General features: G+C 36.2%; 2 protein-coding genes across 5 annotated transcripts in view; both read right to left on the reverse strand.

Moving 5' to 3' along the window:
- LOC109846315 (putative tRNA 2'-phosphotransferase) lies at positions 3,011–18,993 on the reverse strand. The gene is made up of 9 exons (XM_020415540.1): positions 18,965–18,993; positions 18,813–18,887; positions 18,707–18,722; positions 18,514–18,609; positions 14,748–14,837; positions 12,514–12,568; positions 7,172–7,294; positions 3,547–3,603; positions 3,011–3,424 (listed from the first exon to the last, which is right to left on the reverse strand). Exons 1-9 carry the CDS (start codon positions 18,991–18,993, stop codon positions 3,300–3,302), a joined length of 666 nt encoding a protein of 221 aa, XP_020271129.1. The 3' UTR covers positions 3,011–3,299.
- The window catches only part of LOC109845308 (40S ribosomal protein S13-like), a 5,392-nt gene continuing 2,466 nt past the window's right edge, over positions 18,812–21,737 (reverse strand). The window contains exons 5-7 of one of the 4 annotated variants that reach the window (XR_002248288.1): positions 19,195–19,306; positions 18,965–19,118; positions 18,812–18,887 (exon numbers count right to left, since the gene is read on the reverse strand). The gene's annotated coding sequence lies outside the window, so the exon portion shown is untranslated. Of the gene's footprint in view, positions 18,888–18,964; positions 19,132–19,194; positions 19,307–21,737 lie in introns of all 4 variants that reach the window. The other 3 variants (XR_002248289.1, XR_002248290.1, XR_002248287.1) reach the window with 3 other exon arrangements.

Consider the following 21,737-nt stretch of genomic DNA (forward strand, 5'->3'; position numbering starts at 1 on the left):
CCATTAAAACATGTCAATCTCTGATGTTATCTTGTTTTATTGTATTTTTATTACACCTATGTCAAATAAGTTTCATGCAAATAAATGATTAATTTATCCTATTTTGTAGAAAAAAAATGAAGGAAACAAATAAAAGCACAAATGAAGGTACCTAATCCTAATTGAAGCTCAATGAAGCCTAAATAAAGCCCAAGAAAAATTAGAGCAAAGTGACCACGATAACTCATCGTTAAAGGTGTTGTAACATGTTTTAAGTGGAAATGTGCACGATAATTTTATTTGATCTATCTGAGATCATATAATATTGTCCGTCTTTCAATTATGTATCCAATAAATTAAGTTTGAGTCAAATCGGAATTGTTGGACTCAAGATATAGTCATTTTAGTGAACGAGTGGCAGAACTGTAAATATCCTAAAATTTGGTGCAAAATTTTCTAGCTTACATCGCTTGGCATAAAATTGTTTCTTGGGTACAAGGTTAATCCAATGGCTCATATTAATTTATATAATCTATAAATATGGGTAAAGAGTGAGGGTGAGAGATGTGAAATATTTATATTCTTTTTTGGGGGATAGGAGGACTACTCTTAGAGAAGGTCCGCCAATATTGTAAAACTTTAGTTTTGCAATAAAAATAAAAATTATTTTTTTTCTCTTCAAATTCTTCTTCTTTTCTTGTATTGATGAAGACGAGAAAATTTTCCTTTGGTCTACACAAAGCGCCAACTCCTTGCAATGTGAGTTTCTTTTAGTTTTTAAAATTTTATTGCTCAATTAGAATTGCATGCTTAGAAAATATTTTAGATTTAATTCACACTTTGATTTGCTTGTTTAATTTAGGATTTAATAAAATATATTGCTAAAATTCTTGAGATAATTAGGATAAAAAAGAAACTAGTATAACTTATTTATTAGAATTAGAATTAAATTTGCTCTCTTTTATGCCTTAATTATTTATGTAGAGATTAATCAATTAAGATAATAATTGATAGAATATTTTAATTTGATAGGTTATACTTTCTTTAAGTGGTTTGATAATCTATCTTATTAGTATTCTAGGATTATTATTTTCAGTTGACTATCCATGCATAAAGTTCAATTTTATTTTTAGAATCTATCTTGATAAGCTATGTTTTTTTTTCAATTAGATTGATAGGTTATGTTTTTTAATTCTAAAAATGAATTTAAAAAATATAATTTCTAGATCTAATAAATAGTTATCTAGTGGAATTTATTCTAATTTCCTAGTTTAATACTCTAGCCCTTTCTCTCTTTTATTCCTAAGATTTGTCAGTTGTCATCTTTTATTTAATTTTTATTTTTATTTTATTTAATGTCTTTCTAGTTCTTCTATCTCTTCATTTTCTTTCCCCTTTTTCTCTTATTTTTCCTTTTATTTCATTTTTTTAATTTTCTCTTTTTTTATTTACATTTCTATTCTCTCTGCTCTCTCTTTCTATTTCTATTTTCTTTTCTTTATCAAAAATCTAAAATACCCTTTTCAACACTTTTCCATAAAAAAAAACCCCTCTTTTCAAATAACTTCTCAGAAGGAAAATTTCTAATTTAAAAAATTTTAAAAACCCCTCCTTATGGTTTGACATTTTTCTATATTTTAACCTAGTTGTGCACTTGCAACGCACATGTTTTCTCACACAACAATAGTAAGTAAAGAGGGTTATTTTAGGAAATTTGGGTCCAAAAATAACCCTCTTTATTTACTATGTGATATCAAAGTAAATATCTTTACTATGATAACCCTTCCTAAAATAACCCTCTTTATTTACTATATATATGCAAAGATTGACCTTTTCAAATGTGTAATTTAAAGAACTTTCTATATTTTGAAGGGTTATTTCTTGGCCTACACTAAATTATATATACAATTTTTTCCATCAAAAGCTTAGGCTGTTATCGATGTGTTTATGTTTATCAATATTAAACTTTAGTGTAAGATTTTCAAATTTTAAAGTATAACTTGTAGAATTCAAATTCTTTTATTTTAATATAAAAATTAAGAAATATTAGTATTCACTTATTTTTCCCAAAACTTTTCCCATTTGTTTTCCCTAAATTTCTCTCATTTTCTTTTTATTCAAAAAAAAATCCTCAACATAACCCTCATTTTAAACCTTCCCTAAATTACCCTTCTCTGGATATATAGTCAAGGTTTTAAATATAGGATATCGGGAAAATATCAAATAACCAAAATTTATATCGGATTGCGAATATCAGCTAAATACTAGAAATATGTGGTAAATATTGGAATGACATAACAGATATTTGCATATATAGTACAATACTCTAAAATCAACATACTTAATGAAATCTAAGGAATGACATAACAGATATTTGCATATATAGTACAATACTCTAAAATCAACATACTTAATGAAATCTAAGCATAAAAAATGAAAATAATATATGTTTAGGATCACTAATCAACTTGTAAAACAAACAAAAGTACAAATAGCATAAAAAATGAAAATAATATATGTTTAGGATCACTAATCAACTTGTAAAACAAACAAAAGTACAAACCAGCATTACAACATTTCATCTAATTTTTTCAGCCAAAATGTCATTTGATATAATGGCAAAGTCATGATATCTCAACCCTAAAATTGCCAAACACGGTATATTATTTTGTGACAAGCCAAATAAAAGGATGTATCAGTCAACATATCAACTGAGATATCGAACATATCGGGAATATATCACCCAAAAATAGCTTAAAAGCAATAAATCAACATATCAACTGAGATATCGAACATATCGGGAATATATCACCCAAAAATAGCTTAAAAGCAATAAAAGATATTTACAAACCACTGCGACAAGCCTTGTAAAAGGATAAATCAGGAGATATATCAGGCCATGTCGAGGATATTTAAAACAATGTACATAGTGCATAAAGAGGGTACAAATGGAAAAGAAAAAAAAGCCCACAATATAGCTTTTCTACAAATATGTATATAGATAGAAACAGTGCATGTCTGAGATACTTGATGAGTGAGAGAGAGAGTGTGTGTATCAAAACATAATAGTTATTCAGATACAGAAGAAAGTAATATCTACAGGTAATATATGCTGACATTGCCATCAGAATTTCCTATTTTCTAACTTTTCTCTCTGAAACCAAATTCAAAAACTTTCTGGATTCAAAATGTTATTCCTGAGCAAAATTTACATACATTCATACTTCTGCAATCATAGAGGCACAGAATACAGTATTTCAATTTAAATAGAACAGAATATCAAGCTGATTACTAATTTAATAGAACAACCACCACCTGACTTAGAATTGTATCTGCTCTCTTTTTGGCCATGTTTCAATCTTCTCAAAGTATTTGACTGGAACTACACCATCAAAGCCCTCGGTCAAGATAACTTTGTTATCTGAAACATAAAGCTTCATTCCATCTGAGAAGCATAATTATTAGATTGCATTAGGATAATATTTATTTTATTACCCTAAAATATGAAACAACAATCAAGGTTATTACCCTAAAATATGAAACAACAATCAAGGTTAAGTTATATACCTTCTAATGCCTTTTTCACATCCAAGAAAATTAAAATATTGACATCCCGTCGCATGCCTTCACGAGGAAAAAAATCTATTATACATTGTAAAAGAAAAACTTCTTGACTGTCATCAACAAATTGCAATTTATGAATTGAGAGTTTCAAGAAAATTCTTAGATTTGAACCTAAGAATATCAGGAACATATAACAACAGTATATATGTAGTGAAGGCTCTGATGCACACTCGCTGCAAAGGAGATTCATCCATAACAGACGGAGAACATTGAAGTAACTCTCACCAGTTCTTTCCTTTCCTTTTCAATAATTAAATTGAACTTTATCACCTGACTTCTAAAAAGTATGTAATACAATGAATGGTTTAAAATAGCACGTTGGATAAAGATAAAGCTTCGAGATTGACAATTCAATCGCTTAATCTTGATCTAGACAGTGCAAAAAGTACTTTTATACCAGATTTTGTTGGAGTCAAAATATTTTAGACGGTAAAACTACCCCACTAGCTACGTAGACCATCAATTTTGATCTCACTTGATGGACAAGAAATAAACAAAAGAAATACTCGACCTTCGTTTACAGGAGTTTCAGATAATTCAGGTCATGTTTGATGGTGCAGATCTTCTATTTGCATAGGATATTTAGATGCATATTCTACATACTGACACGTGTATATACATTTTTGAGTCTTTAATATTCTCATGATATGACTAAGAAACTAGTTAATTCCAACTTGCTAAAATGCATGATATATGAAAAGTTGGATAAGCTGCTTCATTCCATATATCTTCATGCTATTACGTTATTAAAAATCAAACCATGCAACTCATATGACCTTTTACTAGTGCATCAAATGGTGGCCAAATCATTTTTTCTCAAGATAAATAATCTCATAATTCATAAACTAAAAGTTAAAAAATTTCATATTTAAGAAGTTGTTTTGATCAATATGAACGGAGTGAATATTCAATTTCTAACATATCATCCACTTTGGTATGTTATATACCATGAATCATTCAATTTCTAATGAATTGCACAGTACTGAATGGTGTGTTTTCCAACATATCATGCACTTTTGTACGCTGTGTTCCATAACATATCATGCACTTTGATGTGCGTGCGTGCGTCACAGCGCCTTTTTTTATCTCACAAGCTAGCCTTCCTGTGCGACACTTAGTTACTCTTGGCTCACTAGAATGGCTAAGCCTAGCCTACCAAACAAAGCACACAAGAACACTAGAGAACTTTAGAGGGAACTTGAGATTTCTATTACTCAAGCTTGTTTGGATACAAATGAGCTCCCCTTTGGTCTCTTTACATAAGAGAGGCTCCCGTTTACATAAATGGCCCGGATTTCTCTTCTCGAAAATTTTATACATCCAATGATCAAGATTAATCCTCTTGAGATTCTATACAAATATCTCTTATGCATGAATATACAAGAATATTCAAGAATATACATTAACATTCTAGAGCCTGGTTGACGTGGCGCTAATGTAAGCGCTAACTTGGCGAGAGAAAAAGTTGTATGTCACACGCAGGTGTGCACGTGCTTGCGCGCGTGTGGGCGGGTAGGTGGGGTGTGCGTGCACACTTCTTGTGTCTGTGTGCGGGCGTCACGTGAATGCGTGTGCATGTGCCCTTGCATGTGGATGGGTGTGAGGTGGGTGTGCTTGCGTATGCATGTGTCATATGTGCATGTGTACATGGTTGCATGTGTATGTTAATGTGTGCTTGTGGGCATACTAGTTATGAAATGTCACCTAATTTAACAAAATGAGCAACCAAGAGATGTCAATGACATGTGATTAGCAGGATGATCATTACCACTAATCTATCTCTCAGCAGCTCATCAAAAAAATGAGTAGCCACAACATACCCACTTTTCCATATACATATATATACCCACACGTGTGCATAGGAAAAATTTGTTTAGACGGTTCATGTTGCTAAATTATCTACCCAGATATAGGCCGGCGGCAAAGCGCATCCTACTAGTCATACTCGAACTAGTGGATATCACGACACTCTAGGGGAGAGCATACGGTCGGTTCGGCCGGTTTTGACCATCTTGAATCAAACCGAATCTAAACCGAACCATCGGACAAACTGAACAAAAACGAGCCAAGCGGTTTCGGTTCGGTTAAGTCAGTTTTTGCTCCACCACCATGAAGCAACTTGCAACAATAGACTCTTGCAATCCATTAAGCATAGACCCCATTGTCATGGTAAATACAAGATAAAAAGATAGATTGGAGATTAAATAAGTTAGAGGTTGAAAAAGAACCAAAAGGTGATTGAGGAATAAGCTATGATGATCGGTTTGTTATTGATATTTGGCAAGAAGGTTGAAGGCGAGCTTCTCTCTCTATTATTCAGTTGATTTTTTGGAGACAGCTTACAATTTTCCTTTTTCTTTCTTTTTTGATGAAAGGGACAACTTGAAATTAGTTTGAAATGATGTTTTACCGTGAGACTTCATATTATGCATTGAGTAGGCTTACGGACTTGGCAATGGTGTAACGGTGAGACTTTGAATGGGTATAGTAGGTGGGACACACAAAGGATTAGAATGAGTGAAGTATTAACGTGAATCCTTAAGTGAGGTCGGTCAATTTGGTCCGGAGTGAGTTTACTACAGCTTAAATGAAACCTAAGCCAGTATTCAAACTGCACCGAACCGCTAAAAGTCAGACGGTTCGATCTTTGTTCGGTTACAACCAAACAATACTCAACGCTACCATTCTCTTTTAACAGCTTACTTGGTTAAAGAGGTAGCAGCTCATATCCAATAACTTATACACACAGACACACTGCATCCCCATTCCATCACATTCAATAGTTACTATGTCAGACACTTTGAAAAAACTTCTAACACTTGACATCTGTGTCTGGCTATGTAGCACGGACACGGATCCGACACGGCCATCCGACACGTCGACACAAGGCAAATCCTAAAAAATACATAGGATACGTGTGTTCGACACGTGTGTCCGACACGGACACGACACAACACGGCTTCATGTTATGCGTATCCGTGCTTCATAGGTGTCTGGTATAAGGATAACACTGAAATGAGTTCTTTGAACTGGATGAAACAATTTCAGAGAGACCGGATCATCATCATCATGCAGTTTAACGTTCTACTCAAAAGGAAGCCAGGAGGACTCATATGTAGGAATGCTATGACAAGCACTTACCATCGGCCTCAAGCACCAAATGGAAAAGATTTTTTGAATAAAATCCAGAAAATGATTAGTGAGGTTTATCTTTTGGGACGTTGAAGATGGAAGGAAGAAAAGATGAATGTTGTAATTTACGATATCTTAACTAAACATGTGTGTCCTTTTGTTGTACTTCTCTTTTCTGTGCATATGTCAAAGCTTTATTTCAGTGTAATGCCACCCTAAGCATTCTAAAATAATGTAGTTTTGTATGATTATTTTAGAAGGGTGAATGATGAAGGCAAGATTTAAATCTGTCTTTCTAAATTAATTTAGCTTTTCAAATTTTACCCATAATTGTCATGCAGGATTAACTTACTTTACAGTAGATATCAGAATTTTAACTCATGAAGGTAAAAAGAAATTACAACCGTAAAGTGATAATAAATTATGGAGAACATACCGCTAATTACTTCGCCATCTGCAGGCGAGCCACTAGAGAAATGAACGTGTAATCTTGACATCCGCTTTAGTCCCGATTGCAAGATTGATTCCAAGTTCTTCTTATAGGTTCCATGCACACAAACTGTAGTATAAGGCCATTAGCTTTTGAAGGAAAAACTGAGTATTTTTTCTTACTTTTAATGAAATATTTACAGCCTAATTTATAAAAGATGTGGCCGGCATTCCAGCCCACCAAATAAGGAAACAGAATTCCTTCAAATAAGGAATCCTAACTAAAACTGGAAAACAGAAACTAAATCTAATCTTTTCTAAAACAGAATCTAAATTTAATCTTTTCTAAAACAAAAACTAAATCTAATCCTTTCTACACTCCCCCTCAAGCTGGGTAGTATATGTTATACAAACCAAGCTTGAAGTTCAATTCATCAAAAACAGCTCTTGGAAGTGCTTTGGTGAGAACATCAGCAATCTGCTGTCTTGTTGGAACATAACTGAGTGAACAATTCCGTTGTTGACCTTCTTTGAGATGAAGTGTTTGTTGATCTCAATATGTTTTGTCCTGTTATGATGAACAAGATTTTTGGCTATGCTAATAGCAGGTTGGCTCTCACTAAACATCTTCACTGTATCCTGTGTTTGAACCTTGAGTTCTCTTAAAAGCCTTTGAAGCCACATTCTTTCACATATTCCCAACGCCAAAGCACGATACTCTGACTCTGCACTGCTACGAGAGACAACAGCTCGCTTTTTGCTTCTCCATGTGACAAGATTACCCCAAACATATGAGCAATAACCAGTAGTTGATCTTCTGTCTGTTAATTCTCCTGCCCAGCTAGCATCAGTGTATATTTCTACTTTTCGTTTTTTCAGACTTTATGAATAGTAGACCATTCCCTGGAGTCATCTCCAGGTACCTTAAGATTCGATTTACTCGATTTACTGCTTCCATATGATCCTCATTTGGATCATTCATGTGTTGGCTTACTACACTGACTGAGTATGCAATGTCAGGTCTAGTATGAGACAGATAGATAAGCTTACCAACAAGTCTTTGGTATCTTCCTTTATCCACGAGACTGCTGTCTCCACTCCTATTCAGCTTCTTATTAGGGTCCACAAGTAGACCTGTTTCACTTAGTAAATCTAGGATGTATTTTCTTTGGGATATGACAATTCCTTCTTTAGACCGAGCCACTTCCATGCCTAGAAAATACCTTAAGGTCCCAAGGTCCTTGATTTCAAACTCTGTAGCCAACATATTTTTGAGACTGAGAATTTCCTGTGAATCATCTCCTGTCAGAATGATATCATCAACATATACTATGAGAATAGCAATCTTTCCTCTTGGTTTGCTTTTGACGAACAAAGTGTGATCAGCCTGACACTGGTGATACCCATTAGCAGTCACTGTCTTAGCAAACCTGTCAAACCAAGCTTGTGGAAACTGTTTCAAACCATACAAGGACTTCTTCAGCTTGCACACTAACCTGCTGTTTGAACTGGTTTCCATTCTTGACGGATAGTCATATAGACTTCTTCTTTAGATCTCCATTAAAAAAGACATTCTTTACATCAAGTTGGTATAGAGGCCAATCTTGATTCACTACAAGAGAGAGTAAAACGCAAACTATGTTGAGTTTGGCAACGAGAGCAAATGTCTCCTGGTAGTCAATCTCATATGATTGTGTGAAACCTTTGGCTATAAGTCTAACTTTGAGAGCAAATGTCTCCTGGTAGTCAATCTCATATGATTGTGTGAAACCTTTGGCTATAAGTCTAACTTTGAATTTTTCAACACTGCCATCTCCCTTGTATTTCACTGTGAACATCCACTTACAGCCAACTGGATTCTTGCCCTGTGGTAGTTTAACTAGAGTCCATGTATTGTTCCTTTCTAGAGCCAGAATCTCCTCTTCCACTGCCTTCTTCCATGCTGGAATTCTTAGAGCTTCTTGTATTGAATTAGGCACATGCACGTTGTCAAGAGTGGAAACAAAAGCCCTGTATGGAGGAAGCAATTTTCCATAGGCTACATACTTCTCAATGGGATGACCAATGCACCCCCTAACACCTTTCCTGCGAGCAATGGGCTGATTCAAATCATCAATCATAGGAGCATGAGCATCATATGATAAGGATTCCATACCATCATGATTGTCAGGTGCAGGAGGACCCGGTTCCAATGATTGAGAATCCTGAGTTCGATGTCCTGTATATGCTCAGTAGGTCTTCTCCTTCTATAGACACGTAGTTCAGGATTGTGAGTGTCAAGTTGTGGCTGATTTGAGTCAAGTGGGGTTGTTTCAGGCACAGGAATAGGCACAGTTGGAACTGTTTCAGGATTGTGAGTGCCAAGTTATGGCTAAGTGTCAAGTTATGGCTGATTTGAGTCAAGTGGGGCTGTTTTAGGCACAGAAGCAGTGACTGGTGTTTCTGGGACAGTTTCAATGATAGGGACAAATTTTGGTTGAGTAGACATATCATTGGTGTCTGGAAGAGGATCCCAAATCTGATATTCTCTTGAGTTCTCCCCTTGAATGTCAGATTTGGAAAAATATGATTGATTTTCAAAGAATGTCACATCCATGGTGTTGTATACTCTTCGAGTGATTGGAGAGTAACACTTGTATCCTTTCTGGTTGGGGGAGTAACCAATAAAGATACACTTAAGGGATCTTGGATCAAGTTTGGTGCATTAATGTTGGTGAATGTGAACAAAGGAGGAACAACCAAAGACTTTTGAGTGGTAGGTCAGAAGAAAAAGAGCAGATATGGGGATAGGCATTAAGAAGTATCTGACGAAGGGTTTGGAATTTTAGGACTCGACTAGGCATAATATTGATGAGGTAGGTGGCAGTAAGGATGGCTTCCCGCCAGAAATATTTAGGAACACTGTTGGTGAGCATGGTGGCACGGGCAACTTCTAGTAAGTGTCTATTTTTTCTTTCTGCCACCCCATTTTGTTGTGGGGTGTCAACACAAGAACTGATGTGAATGATATCATGTTTGGAGAGATAAGAACCAATAATAGAATAAAAATAATCCCTGGCATTATCAGTCTTAAGAATTTGGATCTTGCTTTGAAATTGGGTAGAAATCATGGAGTGAAAGGATTGAAATATTGTGGATGTTTCTGATTTTTCTTTCATGAGAAAGGTCCAAGTAGTTCTTGTGTGGTCATCTATGAATGTAACAAACCACTTAGCCCCATTAATATTTTTGATACGTGAGGGTCCCCAAATATCACTATGAATGACAAAGAATGGATGTGAGGGTTTGTATTGTAAACTGGAATATATATTTCTAGTATGCTTTGCAAGTTGACAAATTTCACATTGATAAACATTCGAACTTTTATTGATGAATAAATGGGGAAACAACTTCTCTACATAACCAAGGCAAAAATGCCATAACATAACTTGACTTTCAATTGAAACTGAATTGGAAACAGACACATAATTTAGAACACACTTGACTGAATTTGATGTAGGACCAAAACCTGACGATTGAACTTGTCTACCAAGGAGATTATTTTCTTTGAGCAAATACAGACCACTATGCATCTCAGCCCTGTCAATCACCTTCCCCAAATCCACTGCCTGAAAATCACAAAGATTGGAATAAAACTTAGTCACGCAATTGAGGTCACGAGTAAGTTGACTGATGGAAATTAAACTACAGTTCAAGTTGGGAACATAAAGGACAGAAGAAAGCAGAATGTCCTTTGTCAATTGAACTGATCTGATTCCTGCCACTGGTGATAAAGAGCCATTAGCTATTCGGACTCCAGAACTGCTAGTGCATGGCCAGTAATTTTTGAGTAGGTTGATGTCTCTAGTCATGTGATCTGAGGCTCATGAGTCGATTATCCATGGCTTTGAGGATTTATTTTGGACAATATGGGCATAGGATAAGATACTTTGGTGTGCAAGGAGACTAGTGTGTGGTTCGGCAGGTGCTTGAGATGGTTGTCCGGAACTCGATGCTTGACTCAGCATTTTCTGCAATGCTTCAATCTGCTCTCTGGTGAAAGGATTGTTCTTTGTGGTGACTGCAGCATTTGCACGGTTTTCTCTCTCAAACCGAGTATGGGATGGCTTCCAATCTGTTAGTTTGTCATGTAATTTCCAGCAAGTAGCCATGACATGACCAAGTTTCTTGCAATGGTCACACCAAGGCCGCCCTTTTCCAGACCTATTGGGTTGAGAGGAATTGTGGGTGAACAAAGCCGAGCCTTCCACTGCAGGTTTATTTTCTGTCAGCATTAATTTCTTTCTACTTTCCTCTCTTCTAACTTCTACAAAGGCCTCTCTAAGGTTAGGAAAGGGCTTGATTCCCATGACTCTCCCCCTGACTTCATCTAGATCCTTATTTAGGCCAAGAAGAATAGTCCTTTTCTGCTCAACAATCTGCTTATACAAAGCAGAATATTCAGCACATTTCCAGGAATAGGCCTCATACAGATCTAATTGCAGCCAACAACGTGTGAGGGTGTTAAAATATTGAGTGACACTCATATCTCCTTGTTTGAGGTCATACAATCTTGTCTCAACCTCAAACAGTTCAGAGGTATTTTCCGTGTTTGAGTATGTTTCACGTACAGCCTCCCATATGTCCTTGGCTGTCTTGTGAAGCAGAAAACTTTCTCCAACTTCAGTGGTCATGGAATTTATCAGCCAAGACATAACAAGATGATCATCAGTCTTCCAGGTTCCATGTTTGGGATCTTTAGTATCCGGAGCCACAGGCTCGCCGGTGAGATGTCCATCCTTTCCTCGAATACAAATTGAGATCATTGGAGATAATTCTGGCCATGGAGTTTATGGTTTGTGACGATATTCGAGGGAAAATCAGGGACCGAAGGGACTAGGGAATTGACCTCGGATCTGGAAGTAACCTCCGAGGAAGATGTCTGTAAAGTCATGCCGTATTTGGTCATGGTAAAGAACAAGAATGGCCAGATGAAAGGGGCAGACAGATAATGATGAATGAAGAAGAATGACTAGGGCATAGATATTTGCTCTGATACCATGAAGGAAAAACTGAGTATTTTTTCTTGCTTTTAATGAAATATTCACAGCCTAATATATAGAAGATGTGTCCGGCATTCCAGTCCACCAAATAAGGAAACAGAATCCCTTCAAATAAGGAATCCTAACTAAAACTGAAAAACAGAAACTAAATCTAATCTTTTCTAAAACAGAATCTAAATCTAATCTTTTCTAAAACAGAAACTAAATATAATCCTTTCTACAGCTTTTTTGCAGCTTGTTATATACATTATGAGTGCTGAAAATTTAGGGGGAAAATCGTCAAGAAGTTTCTTCTCCAGAATTTTACCTGGTACTTCATCAGCTGAGAGAATGGGCTTCAATAGGCTCTCGGAGCTTATAGTCTACAAGGAATATGGAACAATTAAAAATGAACAAAACTAAACCGTAAAAAGATAAATAAGCCACTGGAAGTTGCTCCTAGTAGGAAACAAGTTTTTGAGCAACTAGGGATCAAATAATACAAAAACCCAAGGTCTGAAGGCTCGGATTCAGTCCCTCTTATACAGCTCAAGAAGCGGGTTTCAGATGTTCACTCTTAGTTTCCATTTGTGTATTTATTTATTTTTGGATTGTATAACAAAATTAATAGACCATTAGTTACAGTTTAGATACAAAGTCTTTAGCCAATGGTGATTGATCTTTTTTTCTTAAAATGTACAGGATAACTATTTGGGTCATATGTAAAAGTATATTTAACAACTCAAAAACAGTTAGCTACTGTTTTCATTTTTGGAACCATTCATTTTTTTTAATATATTGGGTGAAATTGTATATAACTTTGAAATATATAAACAAGGTTCATTGTCTAAACCAAATATTTACACAAGTTCCATAGTGGACCTGTTAAATCATTATTAGTTGGTTTTTTAGAATTTCAGTTGATCATTTAATTTTAGTTTTGATGGTACGTAACATAGATGTTAGGAAACAGCCCAAGGTTTATTGATTTATACTTTCACTGTTTTCAGGTCAGCAAAAGAAAACTAAGCATACCATATGTTAATTTTCGGTAACTTGATTTAAGCCTATTATGCAAACGCTTGAGGAAAAAGAAACACCAGTCTCATACATGTGCTTGTCAGCATGTGTGATTTGCATTATTTGCATATACAGCAGGGGTGTTTTATGCTTGTTTCTGAGTCATCTCATTCGTTTGACTTCCCAGAGTCAAAACAGTAAGCATAGCAGGAATCACTGGACCTATTCACTAGATAAAAGAATTGAAGTTCGTAATTCGCATGTATGTGAGGTCATGGCCGATTGCTAGAGAAGGTAGAATAGACTTTATTCAATCTTACCAGGCTACCAGTTAGCTAACTTCTAGCCACTTCAGTGACACAAAACTTAGCTTAGAGAATTTACGAAGTACAGTCACAGCACTTTACAAATTTCTTTGAAGCTTTCTTTTCACACTTTGGGAGCAATCCTAAGCTATTGACATGTAGCCTTCACGTGTGAACTAGTAGAATACTTAACAGAAAAATTACAAGTTCTATGTGACTGTGTCTGGCAGTGCCACAGGTGGTGGTTGTTTTCTTTTTTTTTCTTTTTTTCCCTCTTTTGTGGATGGGGGTTGGGGGTTGGGTGGGGTATTACATCAGTGCAATCACCAACTTTAAAATTTGTGTTGGAAATTTGTTGCAGTCTCCTTACTCCCCATATGATCATGATATTAGATGACCTTTTATGGGAGTTTTCCACTACCAGGTATAGTGGCCGTCCTCATAGGGAACCACTTGGATGCTTCAACTTCATCCTGAAATTTCTCTAGTCATCTCCTGTGATTACTCTGTTTAATTTATGCAGCTATTTCTAAAGTAAGTGATTAAAATCAAAATATTCATGGTTTATCTCCAACAAGTTATACTAAAACGTAGAGTCCACTTAGTTGGCCAACATTGTAGCTGATCTTAGGGCTCTCTTCATGTACGGGTGATTTCCTATAATCCTATCTACAAGAAAAAGAAAAAAGAACATCCTGAAAGCAAACAGCATCATTGACCCCTAGCTCCATATTTCGTAGAGAGAATCATATGATAAATAAGTTTATCATATGTGATGGACTTATGGTAAGAGAAGAATCTCTGGATAAAATGAAAAACATGTTGACAAACTTAAATGGCACCCAGAGAAAATAACGAACATGGTGGCAAACTGAAATAGCACTAAGTTCTAGTCCTTGGTTTCTGAAACCATAACAATGATGTGGGTGTCAAGTCTAACAAATTCCAAATTACAGCCACAAACAAATTTATATAGCAGACGTAGTCAAACATTCCTGCAGATAGTAGTGCAAGTCAAACTCCTATCAAGCTTTATACTCTATGGAGGAAACCTATTATATATCTGCATACACATGAAGTATAAGATAGCATCAAATTATAACCTCATAAAAAGAACATAAAATATGATACACAGATTTACTTATGTATTTGCATACACGTGGGAAAGCTTCATTCCAAACCAGTCTTGCTTAATTTATGGAACTTAAACAGCATATCGACTTGCCAAAACATTTACCGTTATTGAGTGGCCCTGATTCGCACGAATAAAAAGCACTCCATTTTCTTCCAAAAGGCTAAACCGCTGCTTATTATCCTTCCTAACTGCCTGCTTAATTTACAACACAGACAATTAGTTGAAATTAGCATAAAGTAAAGGGCATTCCGAGTAGAAATTAACTCGATGGAAAGGCTTAGTAAACAAGAGTCATGCCATGGCTTCAAGAAAATCACCAGAAATAGTTCAAAAGTATAGTTTAGGTTTCCAACTGGTTGTCAATCGTCTATATCTATCAAGACGGAGGAAGGAAAAGGAGGAGAAAATCCCAATTGCTAACTGACTGAAAAATCCGTCAAATGTGTGTTCTTATTTATTTATTCTTTAAATGAGGATCCATTCAGTTGATGTAGCCACCCAAATGTCATTCACATTTACTATATCCATAGATTTTTCTTATCATAAATTAAGTATTTATGATCAGACAATTATTATAAGAAAGGCTAAAAGTGCAGTTACGAGCTACCTTTAATCTTCAAGTATCAGTTTGGAATATCTATTAGAATTCAACTTTACTCCTTACAATGAAACGTTAGCAGCAAGAATGAAATTATAAAAATGAAATATACACCAAAAGAGTGCCACTGAGTGAGGAATTTCTTATCGACGCTAAGCATTGTAAGTTGGTGCAATTAGAATTTAACTTTACTCCCGATGTTTTAAAAGCAAAAGGCGAGGTCAACGCGATTAGGTCCTATGTTGCATGAGGCGAAGGGTGCCAAGAAAGGCAATCGCCTGATCGAACCAAGGTGATAAATATTCAAAAACAATCATAGACATTATAAATAATATGAAAATATCAATAAATAGCAACAAGACAACTTAATCAGTGCCAAATTTTCAAAATCACAAATCTAATAATTTATAAACCATTTTAATGAAGTAGTAAGTAACAAATACTGAATAGTAGTATTAACTAGTACTGCTAACATAGATTATTAAGCAGCAAACTTTGAACTTTAAAGTTCAAATTTTGGCATGTCCTCAAAATGATATAGGTAATGAAGTACATTATAACAAAAAGGCAAAAAATCGACCAAGAAAAAAGAAATATAGAAATTCAATAACATAAACAAACTTTACTTTGTCGGACACCTTTCACACCCTCAAAATTCTAAACTAGAGACAAACATCATGCATCTTGCATCACATGCCTTAGGCGAACGTCACGCGTAGGGAAAATTGCAATAAAGAGAATAAAAGAAAACTAACTTGTATTTCTTTAATCTCGGTTACAATTCGATTACAAAAGAGAGGAGAACGAATTTGGTTCTCCCCTTTGTTTAAAACTGGGTTCTTCACGGTGGCGATGGAGTGCCTCCCTCGAATGCTCGCGTTGAGTTTGCTCTCCGTTGACGATCCGACGTCTTGTTTCACTGGAACATGATCTTCTCCTCACGATTTGACGTTGTGGAGAACTTGCGTGGCAAGTTTGAAACTCTGGATGAGTTGATAACTCTGAACGAGTTTTAACTCTTGAAAAAGAGTTGATTTGAACCGAAAGTTCGGTTGATAAGCCAAGGATGAAAGCTCTCGTTGCAGATCTCCCGAGCTCCAGAAATGCTCCCAAGATCCCTCCTTTGCTGCCCAGTCTTCGTTTCCAAAAGCCAGCCAAAAAGAAAAGACTTGAACTCAGTTGAGTTTACCCCTGTTTATAGGGAATTAAGGGGTGTAACCGCCCCCTTAATTCTCTCCATAATGGGTTTGAGAGGGGTGTAACCGCCCTCTAAATCTGCTCCTAAGTGGGCGTGATTTCCTCAGATCATGGAGGAAAAACGGTTCCTGCAACCGTTCAGCTCGTGCTTGAACGAGCCAAACGCCCACGTCGGCGTTCGAGACCCTAACTTCGCCTCTTAGAATTGAGACGCGAGGTTGGGTGTTGGCTGAACACCAATGAACGCGAGGGTCACTCGCGTTTTGGCTTGTTGTAACGCGGGTCCGACTCCAACGTTTTGATGTTGTAACGTGGGTTCGACCCTGGCGTTTTGACATTGTAACGCTGGTTCGACCCTGGCGTTTTGACATTATAACGCGAGTTCGACCCTGGCGTTTTGATGTTGTAACGCGGGTTCGACCCTGGCGTTTTGATGTTGTAACGCGGGTTCGACCCTGGCGTTTTGATGTTGTAAACGCGGGTTCGACCTTGGCGTTTTGATGTTGTAACGCGGGGTTCGACCCTGGCGTTTTGATGTTGGCGGGGAGTACCTCCATGTTTTGTTGTTGATACACGGGGAGGACCTCCGTGTTTTGGTGTTGATACACGGGGAGGACCTCCGTGTTTTGGTCTTAGAGCGCGGTGATGAGTTCCGCGTCTTGCTTTGGAGAGATTATCAACAAGTAATCTCTTTTGTCATAGCGTTGCAAAGATCATTGTCTTGTAATCTTCGTCTTGGCTCCTTGAGAATATGAGAGTCGTCAGATTGTAACTCCCGATGTTGATTGTGAATGTTGTTGAACTAGAGCTCTCATCGGTTGTCGTGAAGGTCGTCAGATTGTAACCTTCAGCGATCTACGTGAAAGTCTTCAAATTGTAGCCTTCTGGAAGTCGTCAGATTGTAACTTCCATCATCGGTGTTTGATGGGGGATAAGCTATCTATTGTGATTTTTAGACAGCCTACACTGAGGCACCGAGGCAAGGTCATGAGGTGCTAAGGCAAGCTATTGAGGCACCAAAAGGCGCTTGCCTTAGTAACGTTCATCGCTTGGCAATATGCAAGGCGCTAAGTTATAAGATCGCCTCGCCTGAGCGCCTAAGACACTAAGGTGCATCACCTTTAAAACACTGTAATTACTCTTTATAATGAAATGTTAATGACAAGAATAAAAATTATAGAAATGAAATATTCACCAGAAGTGTGTCGCTGAGTGAGGAATTTCTTATCAACACTAAGCACTGTAAGTTGGTGTCTCCTAATTAAATTTTACAAGGTAAAACAAACCTCCAGTACTATCTGCTTCCAGAATTAAATCCAGAATATGTCCATCTCCAGGATGATAGATCACCTTCAGAAAGTTTATGAAGGATTGACACTTGTGATCAGATGACGTCTAAACATGATGAAAAGTAACAGCCTAAGTGCAAAGTGCCAATATGGAGGAGCAACTGGTATCTTAATCAACTTAGCACAGGAAATCTATGTAATTCTTTTGGCATAGATTTATGATCGCAAAAAATGGCTAAGATAAAAGTTGGCAAGTTGGCAGCACCAGAGAAGATCCGGGAGGAAAGTCATTAGGTTATAATTTCAATTGACAATTATTGTGTAAAAAATTTATAATCAAATGTATCAACCAGTTTGTGTTTTAGAAGGCCATTTGATGTGACAAAACATATCAGCATAATGGTGCCAGCAATTTATTTTGGACATAATCTTGAGTTGAGCTGCAAACTTTTAGAAGCATTTAGATTTGCAAACACTTCTGTTTATTGCACTGTAAATACCACTCCATAATAACCACTATGCATGCAAGTTTAAAAAGTCCTTGATTGTAATAGTTTGTAGAAAATTACTGAGCAACGGGTTACTTCGAGAAGTGGATTTTCATATTGGAAGTTCAACCATCCGATTCTAACTTCAATTATTTGCATTCTTATGATAACCTGACCAACATAGTTCACTAATAAAAATATTCATAAACATACACTATATACCTAAAATCAAACGAGAAACAAATAATACAACAAGAAGTAATAACATTAACATTATGAGGTAGCAAAGAACTGACCTCTCTAATCTCTTCAATAGTATGCGACCTCAATGGAACTTTCGCGTAAGTCGTCAAATTCAGCAAAAGCAGATCCTTAACTCGAACGAATTTCAACTTTCGGGAGTTTCACAACGTCCCTCTGAGCATTTGAAAATTTCTATCCCAGAGCAAATACCATTACTAGAGTTTATCAAGCGAAGTTTTTTGTTACCGCCAAATTTGTGGAACTTTTTTGAAACTTGTGCAGATCATCGCAGTGTGAAAAAGCGGTTTTGTGAAAATTTGCACCCAAACCAAGAAATCAAAGAGAAACTCACAGCAGTCTTCCAAGCGCATCAATCCGATCAGACCCGACAGCGCCGCCGCTGCCGCCGCGACCTCGACCTCCCCCGCTACAAAGAAACCCAGATGGGTAAGTAGAGAATGAAGCAAGGAGTCGAAATATTAAATGGGTCTGGTTCAATTTTACCTCCTTCTGGAAGAAGAAGAGGAAGCCATGAGAACTTTAATAATACGAAGAGGAGGAGGAGAAAGAGCTCGAGGAGCTCGATGAGATTGATGAAGGAGGAAGAGATCGAAGGAGGTGGACCACGGAGTAACCAATTTTAATTTGTCTTCTGCACCTAGAAAATGTACCTGGACTTGTTGTTCAGCTTTGTAGTAGTAATAAAAAGACCATCAAGGCAACAAATCACATACATCTTTGGTCTCAAACATGGAGACAGTTAGGTCTCAGACATTGAGCTAATTAGGTGTCAGATATGGAGACAGATAGTAGGGTCTTAGGTATGAAGACAGGTAGGTCTTGGACCTGAAAACAAATAGATCTCAGACTCAAAGACAGGTACTCAGTTCTCAGAAATGATGTCAAGCAGTTGGATTTCAAACATGAAGACAGATAGTTCTCAGACATAGAGACATACAGGATGAAGAAATTTAAGTTAATAACCCACTCATGTGTACAAATATCATAAGTAGCTTTGGACAGGAAAACATCCTGGAAGTGTTAAATGCCAAAGCATGAAAATAAAGTTACGGATGTTGCAAGACTTTGTCACTGTACATTAAATGAGTGTTCCATTGCGCAACGAAATCAAATATCAGAAAACTAAAAATCTAAAATATTAGAAATAGAATTTCTGGTTATAACAAGTATAATGAGAATAATAATATGAACTCTCAAATCTGCATATCGACATTTTTCTTTAATCCAATAATTAAATATATGGAGCCATCAGTGGTATGCATGACTGTATAAGAGGCCTCTGTTCATTCTTAGAAATAATCAGAAGGATGTACAGTGCATTGGTGTCAAATTCTCCCCTGTATTCTTTCAAAATTAACTATAACCATTATTGCGCCCCGCCATCCACAATTCAAGTCATAGATACTATGAAGACTAACATGGTGTTTTTCTTCCTACACACAAAAAACATACGCGCTAAGCAAGGATCTAGAACCAACTGACTGTCAAATGCTTAAATAGCGTGCAATTGTAACTAAATATTAGCCACAACAATACTAACAAAATAAGACTAGTTGCTTAAGTATCTTCTCACAACTTCTCAAACGGTACCAATAACAGTACCTAAGTGTTCATTCTTAAATATAGACTGCAGCAATTAAACATGCTGGAATTGGACACAACTGCCATACCACAGCGTCAGGATTACTTTTTGGTTTAGATGTGGTGAAACTAGGTATTGCAGTTCCCATGTTTTAGTCCTATTTGTAATGATCCTGTTTACTTTGGATTAGCTTGGTCTCCAATTATTCAAAAACAGCTTAGATTGCTCTCCAACTATCCAACCAATATTTAATTAAGACTTATTTATTATCAAACAAATCACCATTTAAATTCATTATTTTAACTTCCAAATTTCACAATGGGTAAAACCAATAATAGTTCGTGCAGCACATAATATGTACAAAACTCTCTTAACTAGTTTCTCAGTCAAATGTCCTGTTATTATTCATATTCTATGTCATTCTTTTCTCAAAACCCATATTTGTTTCTGAATATGTTTCTCAAATTACTATGCATCATCAATTGTGAGAGTTTCCCAACAAAATTGAACTAGTTTATCAAAAACATGTCACTTTTTGGAATTAAACGAACATCAAATTTTTTTTGTCATTCACCTCACTTCAGTACAAAATATCCAATTGTCAGTCTTCGTATCTTGACAACATGCTATGAAATCACAGGCATTGCTATATCTACCAATGCAGCACAAAGTTGCAAGTAACTTAAACGAAACAACTTTATATCTATTCTGTATTGAATTTTGCTATTTCCCTTATCATTGTTACCGACTAAAAGTTTTATAATTTCTCAGTACTTCACAAGATTTTTAATCGTATAACCCTATGTTTTATATTTATTAATTCAGTAAATTTTAATGTTTGCCTCATCAACATTGTTTATCAATATTTTTTCTAATGCCATTACTTTGTAAAATTAAATCTAACATTTTCATGGTCAAGATTGGTCCCAATGTTCCAAGCACAAACATTTGGCATAGACCTAGACATAAATACATTTAACTGGACCCATCAGTTAGAAGAATTGGAGTCTCACAGATCCATCCCCATGTCTCTCTATGATTGGATTTGCATACAAAGAAAATAAACACCAACTTGATCCAATTTTGAATCTTAAAAGGACAACCAATAGCAAATCGACTAGTAAATCAGTTGATAATCTGAAGAAGCTTTCTGTATTTTCGCCCCTTCACTGTAACTCTTCTTAACTGTCCTATTATCCAATGCTCCTATAAATTACTCAAATGGTTTCTCACAAGAAAAAGATTCAAATGCCTCCTGATAATTAACTTTTGAGTATTTTTCAATTATTAATGATTAATAAATAATAATAACATAATGGACATCAGACCCGAATGCTAGAGAATTAGCAATGAGAATGGCTAATGTTTAAATTCAGTCCGTACTAGGTTTATCTAAATACATCTAACTAAATTAAGACTCATGATAATCACCTCAACTTCATGTCAATTGTGATAATAAAAAATTGACTAAAAAAACCTTAAGCCTTCAACATATAACATGCAAAAAGAAACAGCTATTGGCATGCAATCATTCAATACCTATGATACCCCGACACAGCAATTTTGGCACTGTACCCGTGTCGGGTGCGGTTTGGGTACGTTTCCGCACCCAAACGGAGGGGACACGGGAGCAGCTCATTTCCCACGTGTTGGGGAAGCTACAAGATCGAAGAC

The sequence above is a fragment of the Asparagus officinalis genome, chromosome 6 (genome assembly GCF_001876935.1).
Source record: "Asparagus officinalis chromosome 6, Aspof.V1, whole genome shotgun sequence".
Lineage (NCBI taxonomy): Eukaryota > Viridiplantae > Streptophyta > Magnoliopsida > Asparagales > Asparagaceae > Asparagus > Asparagus officinalis.